The sequence below is a fragment of the Ictalurus furcatus genome, chromosome 3 (genome assembly GCF_023375685.1).
Source record: "Ictalurus furcatus strain D&B chromosome 3, Billie_1.0, whole genome shotgun sequence".
NCBI lineage: Eukaryota > Metazoa > Chordata > Actinopteri > Siluriformes > Ictaluridae > Ictalurus > Ictalurus furcatus.
This window is the reverse complement of record NC_071257.1, coordinates 15,755,832-15,771,599: the sequence shown is the minus strand read 5'-3', so window position 1 is coordinate 15,771,599 and position 15,768 is coordinate 15,755,832. Positions and strand designations below refer to the sequence as shown.

The window sequence follows — 15,768 nt, the reverse complement described above, 5'->3', positions numbered from 1 at the left end:
CTCTATGGTTGTTTGACTATGGTATTTAAATCTGACATTGAGTCCTTACATTGCAGAGAACACATTTAAAACTCACAAAATTCCACCCTTCCACCCACAGCCCTTACATTAGCATACGATTTATAAACTAGACCAATTTATTCAAGTACCTTCTTAGATTTTTTTAAAAGGATAAATGTCGTCGAGAGAGACAAAGCGCAGCTGCCTCTACTGATAGGACTATTTTGTGTCTCATTAAAACACATACACACAAACAAAGAGATAGTGAACAGAGTTGTGACACTTACTCTCTGGTTTGAGGGTAAAAACTCAAAATTGGAGGCTTCGTTTGTCAAAGCCAAAAGGCTATAGCAGAGGTAATAAGCCTAAAGAAAACAAGCATTTCATGCACAAGATAAATGTAGAACGACAAATTCTTGTGTGCTGCAATTTTAAGGTAATCATAAATAGCACTGTTAATAAATAAATGTCTCTCTCTCTCTCATTATAATATATATATATATATATATATATATATATATATATAAAAAAAACACACACACACACACACACACACACACACACACACACTTTAAATTAAGACACATTTTAAAAAATTGTGGACAAAGCCCACATGCTCTCTGTTCACCTGTTGGTCTGGAGTGGTGGCACAGTCATCAGTCTCCTGTGGCTCTGTGGTCTTTGCAGCCATTAAGCCCTTTAACAGCAAGGAGGGACGCATTCGAGGTAGGTAATATCTCAGCTCAGACAGCTGTGAGCAGGACACAAATGTAAGAATACCTCTTGTATACTCATGGTAGTAATTTACTAATGTTAAATAACCTAATCACGATACAAGAAAATTATTCAGATTCTTCTAACCTGAAATTCTGTGCATGAGGGTGTATAAGTGCATCTGTGGTTTAACAGTTTCGAGATGATCGATACGCTCACGTGTCTCCTCAATTGCCTTCCCAGGGACACAAATAAAAAAATAATGTTGAATATATTAATTGATATAAAAAGAGCATACTTGTTTTCACAGAATAACAAAATCACTCACTTTCCGCGGCCACTGTGAGGTAGAAGCTGTACCAGCCGTCTGAGGTTGTGGTGATCCTCACTCAGATTGGTAATGGCCTGGCAAACCTGAGACAACTGCACATACAGAGAAGACCACAGTGAGAGATAAAGAAATGCATGCGGTATGTGTTTATCGGTCTGTACAGTCAACGCTTGCAAAGCAAAACAAGATCAAAGTGTACAAAAGCCTGTATGGTGGTAGATTAAGGACTTTAAAATGCTACCACCAGTGCTTCCCACACACAGGCGCTGGTACATTGGCTCTGTGCCCAGGTATACTGATGACCTCAAAAGTATATTTTCTCCTACTTAAATAAATATGCATTAATTCATTACAGAAAGCAATGTTCCTTCGTTCCAATCATGTGGCAATGAATGCAGCATGGGGTCAGGGAAAGGGGGGGAGAGAGAGAGAGAGAGAGAGAGAGAGAGAGAGAGAGAGAGAGAGAGAGAGAGAGAGAGAGAGAGAGAGGCCAGGGGGAAGGGAAAAGCAGTAGCAACAGAAACAAACAGAAGAACCAGTTTCCTGTTAAATCTTGGATGCAAATTATCCAGTGATTTCTAACTAGTAATTTGCAATTATAAGAAATCTGATCAACTGCGCTACATTAGCAATTTGCCCATTCACATTCCAGTGAGCCGTATTCATCTCTGATATTTTGTGCACTTTACAGAAAATGATCAACAGAGGACAGTTCACTGGAATACCATAATATTGTTTTAAAACATTAAGTTTAATTGTAGAAAGACAAATTCTTAGTGTGCTGCAATTTTAAGGTATAACAACAAATAAATGTCTTAAAAGGACAAACAGCAGATTTAGTAACTCCAGTAATTATAGTTTAAATAATCTTTTTATGTAAAAATCACAATTGCCATCAACAATGCGAATAAAGAGGAAATAAAGCTAAAAAATTTAGGGGGCGTGTCAATTTAAGGAGCTCAATTTACAGGTGAGCTAAAATGAGTTGGGTGGGTGGAAGAAAGAGACAGCAAAGAGATCCTAAAGATATTAAAGTTATATGATTATGATAGCACAGATCTTGTTCTGGTACAGTGCCTAACCTGCATTTCCCAGTCTGTCATGTTGTTGAGGAGGTGCTGTAGCAGGCAGCTGAGGTCTCCAGTCGGCAGCAGCTGTAAACGTGTCTCCAGACTGACTCTACACACCACGGTCAACATCAATAGCAGCTCTTCATCACTGTAAACCCTTGGACACAGTGCTGAACATAGTGCCAGGTACTACATGATGACACGCACACACAAACACGGTAACAATAAACACATTTTATTAAATTCGGAATTCTGAAAACGTACAAATCATACTGTATCTTTTCTAAAATTACCTTAATAATGTTCTCAAAATTGTGCTCTGGAAATGTATCACCACCTTTCTCACTTCTTGTACCATCGGGCTGGATTTCCAAACTTTCTCTAGCAAAGAACATTCAACTAATTAACCACTATTTACCACTGTTTACCACGATTTCTGATTTCCAATGGAGCAGAAGCTCATTACTCACAGCAGGTCTCCCTCGGTGAAAGGGGGTTGTAGAGCCTCCAATGGAAACAAATTGACAAATGACACACCCATGTTAAGGAAGACTAGGGCAAGATCCTGTATACTGGGCACCCACACCTCAAACTTCCTACTGCTTTTCTCCACTACAACACATGAACAGCAGAAATTGTAAATACACCCACTAGTAACATAGAGTACTCTTCAGTCACATCATAGCATACCTATATGTTGAGCAGCAGATATGGCAATAGTCATCATGGCCTGAAGAATCTGTGCACAGACGATGGGGCTTGGGTGGACTGACATCATCTGTCATTTAATTCAAGAGTCGATGTTATTACAAAAATGCATAACTGCACAATCTAAACAGACAACAAAGGAAATACAGCATATAAGATATAATTACATCTCATGCATAAGAGTTTTCACAGGAATATGAGATAAATAAGCCTACATTTGCTTAATAGAATGCACTATTCACCTAAGACCTGCATCATCATCACTTTAAGACATTTATTGCCGTAGTGTAATGGCTGTTATTGTGTATTCACATTGTACAGTCATGCCTGTTAAAATTTAATTGACAATTCAACAACAGCGCTTAGACTTCAACAGTTTTACAAGTAAGCAACAAAAGGTGTCAAAATGCTTGTACATAATAACCGCTCAAACATTACATATGCAGTGGATAGAGATTAGAGTGAAAAATACTGGAGTATTTCATTAATGTGCGAACATATTGACTAAGCATGGCATTTCGCTCATTTTGTCTACCCGATGTAATTGCGAGTACTCGTTGAGTACTCAGGAGCTCTACATGTTCATTCACTGTAACATGGACGTCTTTCGCTTCTGCAACGCATCTTGCTGTTTCAGCGTCTCGCTTGTTCAATATTACAGGCTGTTATAATGTTGTTTGTTACAAAAAAAAATATACAAAAAAACAGCATAATAAAAATAGCACCATATATTGTCATAATGTGAAGACCCACTGGCCAAAATCAATAAATTATTGCAGAGAAACCAGGTCTCTCTGCTTTTTCACTGGTTACCATAATTATAGTAGTATGCGCACACTGCTGTTTGCGTGGCTGACAGGAATGTGTAAAAAACGGATGGCTTGACCAGTGTTGTGCCGCAGAGTTGCCATAACAATCACCCCCCCAAGTTGAAAATAGTTATTTTAAATAACCAGCCATAAACACTTTTAAAAAGGTGGTAAAAATTTATTTATTTATTTATTTATTTAAATGTACGATCACTGTTTTGATGATCGATCACTGATGTCTCTTCCGAGTACTCGTACCCATCCCTAATATTGACTCAGTTTAGTGCACCTTGTATGACTGTATGGAACGGTATGTGTACGTATGTGTCCTGAATATGGTGTGATGTCGATCTCGTTACCTGAAAAAGCCAGCGGGTGACCTGAGGCTGGCAGGGGGAAGACAAGTAAGCTCTTCTAAACAAGCCTGCACTCAACAGTGTCAGAAGCTGTTCTGAATTTGCTCTGCACAGAGAAAACAAGCGTTCAGCACAAAGAAGTCTCACTGGCCATGTATGTCTTAGACTGTCAAATCAGGTTGTGTAGAATAAGAAAATAAGCTTTGACATCTATTGGCATAAAGCATTTTTGAGCTTACTGTAGCAGAGTCTGCTGTGCCCTGTTGTTCGGGGTAACATCCATCTTCCTCAAGTCCAGACTCTGATGGTTGAAGAGTCGGCCAGAGTTGGTAAGAGTGAACACTTCCTCTCCAGGGTGGATGTCTCTTATTACACATGAGGTTACTGAGAATCTCTGTAAGAATTCCCTATAGCACAAGGACCGATGACAGTTAAGCAAATTGTTTCAAACTCAATACCCCACTTTGTAAACACTAACAAAAATACCTTTGCTCATGTGAAAGTCCTTCTTCTGCATTTTCATCCTCTTCGTCCAGTTTTAACAGGTCTTCTTTACAAGCTTGAAGCATCTGCGTTTCAAGCTCCTTAGATCTACGAAAGTATGAAGTATGCATCATGAGAAATGGCTTGTTTACATGTTGTTGTGCATGATTAGTAATGTACAACACATTTCCTGACTTACTTTCGATTCTGCTCTTTCTCCTTCAGCATTTGCTCCAGTGTGTTCTTGTACCTTGTAGCCTTAGTTTTAAGATCCTCTGGCTAAAAGAAAAGAAATAATTGTAGATCAAAATCCTCTGCCCCTTTTCTACTTTTTGGGATATGTTGTCTCAAAAAGTTAGTAAAACTTGAGAAATTATTACGGTTGTTCTTTATATTGAATACATTGAACTACTTTGATAATTTAAAATTATGAAATTCAAAAGCGAAAAGCTTGATTATGATTTTTTGTATGCCTTTGTAAAAGTTTAGGAAATAGCAAACATTCAAAGGGTCATTTGTTTAAAGGTATAGGCAACAAATTCATAAGTTAATTGAAGCTAGCTATTTTAAAATCGTAAAGTCAAGCAAATCCAGCACCTTCCTCCAGTGTTTTCTCCAAAGCCACATCTGCAAAACTGAAGCTAAAGCTAGAATGCAAGTGCAAGAGGGGGAACTTTAAGAATTGACGGGTAATGTGACTGGCCCAAATGGTTGACTGTTGGTAGTTTACATAATTTGTTTCCCTCCCTTTTACAGAGCCTGGGGAATCCACATAATGTTATTCTTCTGAGTAGATATTTTATAGCTTGTTAAAATGTGAAAAGAATGTCACAAAACGTTTTCTGAACTGACTAAATGGCTGACCCTTCCTTTACAACTTGAAGGCAACATTCATCATGGCCTGCAGAATCTGTGCAGTTGAATTAGGGATGCTATGATGTATAGGGCATTAAGTGATTTTCATCAGTTCATCGATCAGTTTTTCAACTATATTCATTATCAATGCACCACTACTTTGTTAATATATTCATTTAAAATGTGTGCTGATGTGGGCTTACAGCAACTTTAAGGCCTGGAGTGCTGGGCTCAGAGAATGTTGCCTTCTCTGGAGTGATGGGCACATGGGTGCTGCACTCCAGGATCTCCTGAAAAGACGGCAGATGATCCTCCTCACTACTCTGGCTGCTGCTGAGGCTGAGAACACAGCTCTCCAACACATCCTCTCCCAACTCCAAATCTAGAGGATCCTTCCACACCAGGTCTCTCTTTTCGTCTACATCCTTCCTGGCTTTGGTAGTGGTCTTTGAATTGTGCAACTCTGTGATGTCCAGAGAGCTGGATGAAGTAACTTTTGGTTGCTGGAGAGGACAGCTGATCTCAAACTTATCCGTTAGGCCAGGCAAACAACTTGTGTGTGAGCAGACAGGGGAAACAAATTCTCCTTGTTTCTGGTTAAGTTTGCTGGAAAGTGTGGGGCAAGGGTCAGCAGTGGCTGTGTTACCTTTAACACATTTATTTTCAGTAGACCTTCTCATGTCTTCTTTTTGTTGACCTGTTCCATGGACCATAGTGCTCAAAGTTGCTGTCTGGAGTTTATGACTTTCTGTCCCTGGTTCTTGAAAAAGCTGTTTGGCTACATTGTTTGAAGCCTTTGTCCTGTCTTCAGTACAATTATTTAATGTTGGGGAGCGTTTCTCATTTAGAGTCAGCACAGGCTCATTAAATGTCTTCAAAAAGGCACGTTTGATAAACTTTGGTGGTGAGCTGACATGGAAAGAACTGCCACTAGTAGAAGATGGGGTAAGTCCAACGTCTTCCAGACACAATCTCTTGCCCTCCCCATATCTTTCTGCACTGGGTTCTCTTCGTCTCTTCAAGGATAGAGATCTGCCACCTACTACAAAAAAGACAAAATGGTGCCTTACTCTTTATTCTCTATAAAGCCACATTTTACAGTGGTGCTTGAAAGTTCATGAACACTTTAGAATTTTAGAACCTCATCCCATCTGTGAAACATGGTGGTGGTCATATGGTTTGGACGTGTATTGTGCATCTGGGCTGGGACGGCTTGCAATAAATTCTGAAGTATACCAGCGAATTCTAAAGGAAAACGTCAGTATATCTATCCATGAACTGAATCTCAAGAGAAAGTGGGTCATGCAGCAAGACAACAAACCTAAGCACACAAGTTGTTCTACCAAAGAATGGTTAAAGAAGAATAAAGTTAATTTTTTGTCAAGTTCTGACCTCAATCCAATAGAAATACAATTAATCCAATAGAAATGTTGTGGAAGGACGTGCAGCAAGCAGTTCATGTGAGGAAACCCGCCAACATCCCAGAGTTGAAGCTGTCCTGTACTGAGAAATGGGCTAAAATTCCTCCAAGCTGATGTGCAGGACTACAATAGTTAGTTTACACATTTAGCTTCAGTTATTGCTGCACAAGGGGGTCACACCAGATTCTGAATTAAAGGTACTCATACATTTGACATTCACAGATATGTAATATTGGATCATTTCCTTCAATAAATAAATGACCAAGTACAATATTTTTGTCTCATCTGTTTAACTGGGTTCTCTTTGTCTAGTTTTAGGACTTCTAAAATTCTGTTTTATATCATATTTATGTAGATATATAGACAATTCTAAAGGGTTCGCAAATTTTCAAGCACCGCTATATATCTGATATATCTATAGTATCTGATCCTGTTTCTATGGGGGTAGTATTATGTGTAAAATCATGTTGTACATCAAAGGACTGAACACAAAAGAGAAAGATGTTTGTTTGAATTCACAAGAGAATTAATGTATATGAAGAAACACAACAGTGTCAAGGCATAAAATACTAGTGGCAAAAGAAGATCACAGTTTCAGAATTGCATAGTGTAGTTGATTCCTGGGGTTGTTCAGTTTAAAAATAAACTGTTGAAAAGAGAAGCCCTTCCTGATATCAAGCCACAACATACAGCAGCTGAACTTTGCTTTGCTTCTTTAGATTGCAGCTGTAATTGTGTCATGTTATCAGAAAACCTACCATTTTAGCTGGTAGCACCATCAGCATGTTGAGCATGACATACAAGCAAAAAGATCTTTTTCCCCTTAAGTTAGCAGTTGCAGTTTTATTATTTTTCCCGCATAACTGTGACTGAAATTGTTTCATGAAATCTTACTCTACCATCTAACCAACAACATAACATTACTTTGTATTTTTTAAAAACTATATAAATTATTGTAATATCAGCAAGGCTGTCCAAACATGAATTGGCAAATAATTCATTTTATTGTGCCTATTGTATCTGTGCTTCATTTCCATTCATTTATATTTTGTAACTGATCCGGTTACACCTCAAAGATCCGACTCAAAGAGCCGACTCTTTCCCAAATGACACATCACTCCGTTACAAAAGTGATAGGAGGTGGCTGGTTTAAAACTCACTCTCTCGTTACTGTTAGAGCTGTGCCTACTGTATATCTACGGTCATGTCAGGTAACCCAAAACTTATCTACATTTTTATGCAACATCATTAAAGATAACAAAAATCTATTCCCCTGTGTATTCAGCTACTAAGATAATGTTTAACACAGAACGCGGAAAATAATTAATTTGAACTAATTCTGTGGTAAAGTGTAAACTGAAAGTTAGCAATAGTACTGTAACCTCAATTTTTTTTAATTAGTCTATTTGCAAATTTAATTGAGACCAACATTACTATAGTGTATCTTTCAAAGAATATATTTTTTTAGTGTTAATTTTATAACTTTTGTATTTTAGCGTACATGTCTCAGCTCAAACAGGACAAGGATACAGTTTTTGCTGAATGTTTACTGTCTACTTATTTGGGGGGAGGGGGGTGTCTGGTAAACAACACAACAAAGAAGTAAAGATAACCAAAATGATTTAGTGGTAAACTTTCAAGCACCACTGTATAGTTATACTCTATCCTCATACAAAGTAAAGTATGGGTATTCTCTGCCATCGGGTGTAACATTTTGACAATAAACTATTGCTGTGCTTTGTGGGGTTTTATAAACACATTCTCCACACTGCTTTCAGAAAACCCCTAAATTACTACTCCATATAATGGATATAAGACAGTTTTAGACATACAGTCAGACACAATTAAATATTGTATTGCTACGGAATGTATGTACAACCCATGTACAAACACTGTATATTATTAATTAATTCATCTTCAGTAACTGTTCTATCCTGATCAGGATCATGGTAGACACAGAACCTATACCAGAAACACTGGGCACCGGGCAGAAGAATTTTCACCCCAGATGGAACAGCAGTCCATCATAGGGCACCATTCTCACACTCATTCCCACCTAGCGACAATTTAGCCTAGCCAATCCACCTACCTGCAAGTTTTTAGACAGTGGGAGTGAAAGAAAATTCTCTTATATCATGTACTCTTATATTATGAACTGCTATTAAGACACCTTGGATACGGGGAATACTGGGTTATAGTTTCTGTTTGTGTGTCTCTGTGCTATCAAATACCTATGATGCATGTATACATTTAATTACCTCTTTGAATAAGCTGATCACCTGCCATCTTTATTATAACAGACTTATTTTGTAGTATGACCCTGTGTGCTGTGTGTTTTGTCTAAATCTGTCTGGCACCTGCACCAGTGGAAACCGTCCAAACACTGCTGTTATCAATGTGTATAAATACTTCTGTTTTGCATGAATAAACCGGACGTCTCTGTGAGCATGCATGTATCGGTGTGTGTTCATCTTAGACTCCCCAGATCGATCTGAAACGCTCTGAGGAAAACCACACTTTCTAAGCACAGAACTAAAAGTTAATAGAAGTAATTGTAAAACAGGCTGAAAGGGCTGATGGAGATCTGAAGACATAATATGAGATTCCTGAGATTCTTGGAAATCTAATAATTTGGTGTCAGAAGTGTAAGTACTCCGGATCAGGGTAAGTGTTTTTCGTTCTTCCCTGGTGCGGTGTATTCCCGAACCGTTGTAGTTGAAAGTTGAATTGAGTGATTATCTCTGAAGTAAAAAAAAAGGCTGGAAGGCATAACGGAAGATCTGAAAGACATAATCTGAGATTCCTGAGATACATGGAAATCTAACAGGGAGGAAACCAGAAAACTGGGGGGAAACCCATGCTATCATGGTACTCCCTAACAAATATCCAAAAATGGAATCTTCATACAGAAACTGCATGAAGTGCATGTAGTGTCAAACTGTAAGAACTTAAAGAAGGGATATACCTGGTGTACCTGGTGTAGTTGCCTGGTGATGCACGTGTTCTCCCTACAGCACAACACAATGAAAAACATGATCATATTAAAGATACATGATCCATATCAAATCATGGTGAAAGAATTACTTTTAACATGACTCAGAAAGCTCTCTTACCTGGCTAAATGAAGATGAGCTACGATCCCAATCGTTCGGTTTGTCCATCTTTTCAACAGGCTGCTGGCTTTGCTGAGTCACACTACTGTCAAGACTCTGTCTTTTCTGAAAGTTTGTTAGAGCAGGTGCTTTTTGGCACTCAGACATAGATGAGGAAATGAGAGCAGGATGCACAGAAGGCATTTTATGCCGAGTATTTTCTATGTGCTGCGCAGGCCTTACAACCTAATATCACAGATTAGGGTAGATCTGTTAAAAAAAGTTCATATTGCTATACATATATAAATATAATATAAATACAAATTACAGTACTTATAAAAGCCTGATGAATTTTATTATGGCAGACCTAAAGTAAAACTGTGTTAGAAATAAAGAAATAAAAGATATATAATAACTAATGCCAGTCTAATTAACATAGAACTATATAACAACTAACAAACATGACAGAGACAGGTAGATTTCTGCTATTATGAAGAAAAAAAACCAGTATCTGAGGAACATCTGAATATCTTTTAGTTACCTTCAAATTCTCATTCAGCTGCTTACAGAAAGCAAAGGCAAATTCTTTCTGTTCGTCATATGAACCCTGCCTTTGTAAAGGAGCATCTTTTTTACCAGCAGACTGGCATGATCCATCATTATTTAAGTGGTGGTTGTTGTTTAATTGTACTTTTCCCATTGGTACGTTGTAATTGGAGAGACTCTCCTGGCCTCCTGCAAAGATCTTTTTGGAGCTTGAAGGAACAGCTATAGCAGATCTATTCCTCCTTTCCAGCACAGAAGTTTGGTGAGGAGGTGTGCATCGTAAGAGTGGGTATAAAGGTTTCAGAGTATGTGCATGCTTTTTATTTGTCTCCTGAGATAAGCATTGTGGCACTGGGTGAGCTCTTCCTCTATCCTTGGCTCTGTGACATGGCGGACCACCAAGTGGAATTATGTCTTTCACTAGAATAGAACAAAGAGAAGGAGGAGTTACGTTTGCTTTGTTCTTGTGTGATGCATTAGCTAAAGAAAGCAATATGCCACCCAGGAAACCCTGCACCACACAACCTAGCCTGAAGATCAGTTATGCTGAAATGCTTAGGTTTACATCCAGCAGCTGAACCTTGAGGTCAGAAGCATGCCCTTGCCATGCATGAACAGAAGGTCAGGGGTAGAGACTGCACGCGCAGCAAGTCACAGCACCCGCGCTGGTTAGTCACCATATACCATTTGCTGTATGTTGCTGCCATTAGCTGATACACAAATTAGATACATGCTGCACCATGAACTTTATTCAGCTAATTATATTTAAGGTAGAAAAACTAACAAACTAAACAGTATTTCATGTATATGCAACACTGAAGTGCATCTCTCACCCATAGAGGTGATGTGCTGCCTGAGATTACTTTGCATTTTAAATTTGAAGAAAGCAAAGTTGGTGTCCTCAGAAGTCTTCTAATTCATCTGAACAGAGACAAAGGCAAGTAAGAGAAAACACCATAGGACGACACTTTTACATTATTCTGTCTTGCACTGTCTTGTCAAAACATTTCTACATTGGTTTGACAGTTAAGAAAAGGTAACTATTATCACTTTAGGAATGAGGACAACAATCTAAAGTATTAAGGAAACATAAACATCTTATTTAATCTCGGACAAAAACCTAGTGATTAACTATAATGGTGAATGAATAGCTCATTGTCATATACACAAAAGCACTTTTTCTTTTTTTACTAAATTTCTCATTAAATGCTCTCTATGAATGAGGATACAGTTTTAAAATGGCTTTAAAGTTTAACACTGGGATGAGTGCATCAGGAACTGCAAAGCTGCTTGTATTTTCAGCAGTGTTCTGTGTCTCTCTGTACTGGTCCACTATCTAAAAACACAGCCACCCAATTAAAGGGTCAGTAACATTAAAAGGGTCACTGATACAAGAGATTAAAAATGACTAGTACAAACTGTGCTGATCAACAGACAACCTACAATCATACAAGTTGACAGTCCAAAGGGGGTGCACCATTATTCATAAAATAAGCAATTCAACAGATCACAAGACCCCACTGCTTACTGTCCAGTGCCACAAGTATACAGTTGCAATCAAAATTATTCAACCCCCATTGCAAATCAGGTTTATTGTCGAAATTTACAGACTTTCAGCTGTTTGCAATAAACAAATCAAACAAAAGCAATTGAAATAGTTCAATACAACAAAGGCTTCAAGTGGTTTCCCCAAAATTCAAATGAAAATGCAACTTATAATGAATTCTCCAGTCTTAAAATTATTCAACCCACTGAACAGAATCCCTCACAACAGCACAAATATGCAAAACAGGTGTTGTCTCAAGCACACCTGATGCAACTAAGCAAGGGCTTCATTAGTTGCACCTAGAGATGCACCGATACTAAATTTCTCAGCCGATAACCAATACCGATAATTCTGCCTTTTATACCTTCTTTTAAATTAATCATGATTAATTTAAAAGAATTTTGAAAGAAATGCAAATAAAAACTTTATTCTCTCCATTTCAACAAGTTGTTTCACAATAACTGTTCTCATAAACAGAAAAAATATTACTCAAATTAACATTAACACATGAAAATTCTGAAGATTAAAGTATGATTTCTTAACTTATTGAATGTTATTAATTCATATTAACATTGACTGAATTCAAAAATACCTCCTGTTAGTCTCACATTCACTCACCACAAACAAAAGCATTTCTACTTCATCACTGAACATCAAACTGGTAATATATATATATTTTTTATATATTAACATTAACTGTATATGAAATATACTACTCTACAAATATTTTTATGGGCAATATATACTTTTCTGTCAATTCATCTTCAACTTAAATCTTTCAACGGTGTACTGGCCCTTTAATTCAGCACGAGGGCAAGCAGACGGGGGGGAGGGGTGGGGATTGACTCGACGGCGAAACTTCTGTGCTGTAAAATTTATTTCCGGTGTAAAATTTTAGCAGTGCAGAGATTACAGACATTACAATCTGCAGTTTTGTCAACATTCCACACGAGAGACATCATTACACACAGCATGAAATCGATGCATTTTTCCACCCTCTTTTGATTGACGAGATATAATCGGCTCTGATCATCAGATGTCTCTAAAGTATCGGCCAATAGTGGGAAAAATAGCCTTTATCGGCCAATACATCGGTGCATCTCTAGTTGCACCAGGTGTGCTTGAGCTGGTACACATGAAATACCTGAACTAGCTAGGGGCAGAAAATACATAAAATACTTGGACGAGGCAGAAAAAGGAAGCGATCGATGGCTGCAACCAGATTTCTGAGAAGGCAGGTTGTGAAAAACCCTCGAATGACTGCAAAAGACCTGCAGCAAGACTTGGTGGCACTAAGGTTTCAGTGAGCACAGTAAGGAGTGTACTAAAGGCAGAAGGTTTGCATGCCAGAACTCCAAGATGTACACCACTACTGACCCAAACGCACCAGAAAATTCAGCTCAAAATCATATAAATAAACCACAGAAGTTTTGGGATTCTGTACTGTGGAGCAATGAAACAAAACTTCTCGGCACGATGGATCAGCCGTATGTCTGGAAGAAGAAGAATAAAGAAAGAACACTGTCCACCGTCAAGCATGGTGGTGGCTCGGTGATGCTCTGAGGCTGCTTTGCCTTCTCTGGCACTGGAAACCTGCAGCATGTGGAAGGCAAGATGGATTCATTGAAGTATCAGGAAATCCTAGGAGAGAATATCATGCCATCTGTGAGGAAGCTGAAGCTTGGACGTCATTGGACCTTCCAATAGGACAGTGATCCCAAGCATACCTCGAATTCCACTAAGGCTTGGTTGCAGAAGTAGTCCTCAAAAGATCCTACAAGGCCATCACAGTCATCTGACTTGAACCCCATAGAAAACCTCTGGTGGGATTTGAAGAAGGCTGAACTGAACTGAAGGCCATTACTCATGAGGAATGGGCTAAGATTCCTAAGGAACGCTGCCAGAAGCTATTTATCTTATTTGCAGCAGGTCATAACAGCAAAAGGGTGCTCTACTAAGTACTAAAGATGCTTTCCATGAAGAGGTTGAATAATTTTGAAACCGGAGAAATCATTATAAGTTGCATTTTCAGTTCAATTTTGACAATAAACCTGACAGGAAAAAGGCAGTCAGAATTACTTTGTAATGATTTGTACTGACCTTGTGGAAGAAAAGAATATAAGCAAAATCCCCCAGAACAAAAAGTCAGCTGTTTTTCCTTCAGATTAAACCTGTTTAAACACATGGAAAGATAGGAATGCACAATCACTTGCTGTTACTTTATTATGGTTATAAATATGTCCAAAGTGCATCTTGTTGTGAATTCTAAACAGTCTAATTACTGTTAATATTTCTGTAAGACTGGACCCTAAAATATAGTCCGATATTCATAATAAAACCAGTAATAAAAATAAATAACAAGCCACACACACACCATGTCGTCAGAATGTACTTGTCTGTGTTTATCATGACACCTTTTTTCTAACTTTTTTTTTTTTACCTTTTAACTAACAGTTATGGACTCTGATTGGAAGCAGCTGATTTAATGTTCAAGTTTTGCAGTTTTAAATCTTTAAAATCGTAACATGTTAACATTTTACACAAGTTTTCATTTTTTATCCGTTTCAGTTGTCAACTTTTTTTCTTTTTTAATGTATTAAAAAAAAACCTTTATCATATCATGATGCATATCACGTGTCATAGAAATGTCTTCTAGTATTGAGATATTTTGGTCACATCACCCAGCCCTATTTTACAGAACAAATTATTTAAATACTTAAAGTCTCTAATGTTAAAAAGTATGTGAATTCTCCATATTTTTTAAACTAATATTTAGTAGAAATCATGTTCATTTCAATAACACACACACACACACCTACTGCAGAAGCAGGTAGAAGGTATTTTGGCCCAGCCCTCTGTACCGTATCATGACTATTAATGATGTAATGAAAGTTTTATTTAACAATACATTAAAGGTTATATTTTAGTAGCCATCCCAGAATCTTATCTACAGGTTTACTTTTGCACTGTAGTCTGCAGAAGTGCATTAAACAGTATCTTTTAACTGCATTTTCAGTGTTGCAGCCATGAAGAAGTCATCCAGATCAATCACACGCCCTCGGTCATCAGACCCAACTGAATTTAAACATTTTAGCCCACCACATGCAGGTAAAGTTACTGTAAATATTCTACAAGGAAACAAAACCCGATTCTGCACATTTCTATAGTTACAGAGTAATGTTAGCTGACAGTGCTGCTGAACCCCGAGTTACCGAACTGAACCGGTTAACTAACTTCCGCGGCTACGGAAAAAGACAACTAGTTCAGCTTTATATTATATTGCAGTACGCAACAAACACTATTTTCTTAAACAATTCAATTAAACCATACGCTTGGTGAATCAGTAATTGCTAGAGAATGCAAAGCATATCCTCCTGTCTATGTAAACACTCGCTAGTTTGTGTTAGCCACTCGGCTAAGTAAGTAGGTGAGGTTCGCAGAGTATATACAGCCGAGCTAGTTCCTTCAGCTACATTTGTTTTAATGACAAAATTAAATTCGTACCTTCACTACATTCTCGTTTCAGTGACAGTTATTTCCCAAACGTGCGTCTGAATGACATCTGTATCAAATAAACTAAATTTCTCCCTCACTCTAAGAAGCCGCCATCTGTGAGTGGGCGGAGTCAGCGCATTATTTCCGTTTCAGTTTCCAAAAAAAAAAAAGTTCCGCCTCATGCGGGGATTGGCTACTGATATGCCGCACATCGATTGGACGGTTGGGACGTCCTTCACAACACAGTGGTCATGGCGATAAGATAGTGCAGCTAGTTGAAATGGTGCCCTGTTCGCTACTAACGACTAAATGTTATGTTTCGTTGTTTGGACGATAATTTAT

At 38.0% G+C, this 15,768-nt stretch overlaps 1 protein-coding gene across 5 annotated transcripts in view; it reads right to left on the bottom strand.

Moving 5' to 3' along the window:
- LOC128605513 (semaphorin-4G) overlaps positions 1 to 15,564 on the bottom strand; it is a 53,934-nt gene extending 38,370 nt beyond the window's left edge. The window contains exons 1-19 of one of the 5 annotated variants that reach the window (XM_053621000.1): positions 15,436 to 15,564; positions 14,032 to 14,102; positions 11,219 to 11,306; positions 10,381 to 10,805; positions 9,861 to 10,085; positions 9,713 to 9,755; positions 5,530 to 6,368; positions 4,671 to 4,750; positions 4,475 to 4,579; positions 4,228 to 4,395; positions 3,992 to 4,094; positions 2,806 to 2,893; positions 2,586 to 2,727; positions 2,409 to 2,496; positions 2,128 to 2,304; positions 1,043 to 1,137; positions 862 to 949; positions 629 to 751; positions 288 to 365 (exon numbers count right to left, since the gene is read on the bottom strand). In XM_053621000.1, the coding sequence (XP_053476975.1) occupies positions 288 to 365; positions 629 to 751; positions 862 to 949; positions 1,043 to 1,137; positions 2,128 to 2,304; positions 2,409 to 2,496; positions 2,586 to 2,727; positions 2,806 to 2,893; positions 3,992 to 4,094; positions 4,228 to 4,395; positions 4,475 to 4,579; positions 4,671 to 4,750; positions 5,530 to 6,368; positions 9,713 to 9,755; positions 9,861 to 10,085; positions 10,381 to 10,805; positions 11,219 to 11,255 (2,904 nt within the window). In that variant the 5' untranslated portion in view covers positions 11,256 to 11,306; positions 14,032 to 14,102; positions 15,436 to 15,564. Of the gene's footprint in view, positions 1 to 287; positions 366 to 628; positions 752 to 861; positions 950 to 1,042; positions 1,138 to 2,127; positions 2,305 to 2,408; positions 2,497 to 2,585; positions 2,728 to 2,805; positions 2,894 to 3,991; positions 4,095 to 4,227; positions 4,396 to 4,474; positions 4,580 to 4,670; positions 4,751 to 5,529; positions 6,369 to 9,712; positions 9,756 to 9,860; positions 10,110 to 10,380; positions 10,806 to 11,218; positions 11,307 to 14,031; positions 14,103 to 15,435 lie in introns of those variants that run through there. The other 4 variants (XM_053621001.1, XM_053621002.1, XM_053621003.1 and 1 more) reach the window with 4 other exon arrangements.
- Between the last annotated feature and the right edge of the window lie 204 nt (positions 15,565 to 15,768).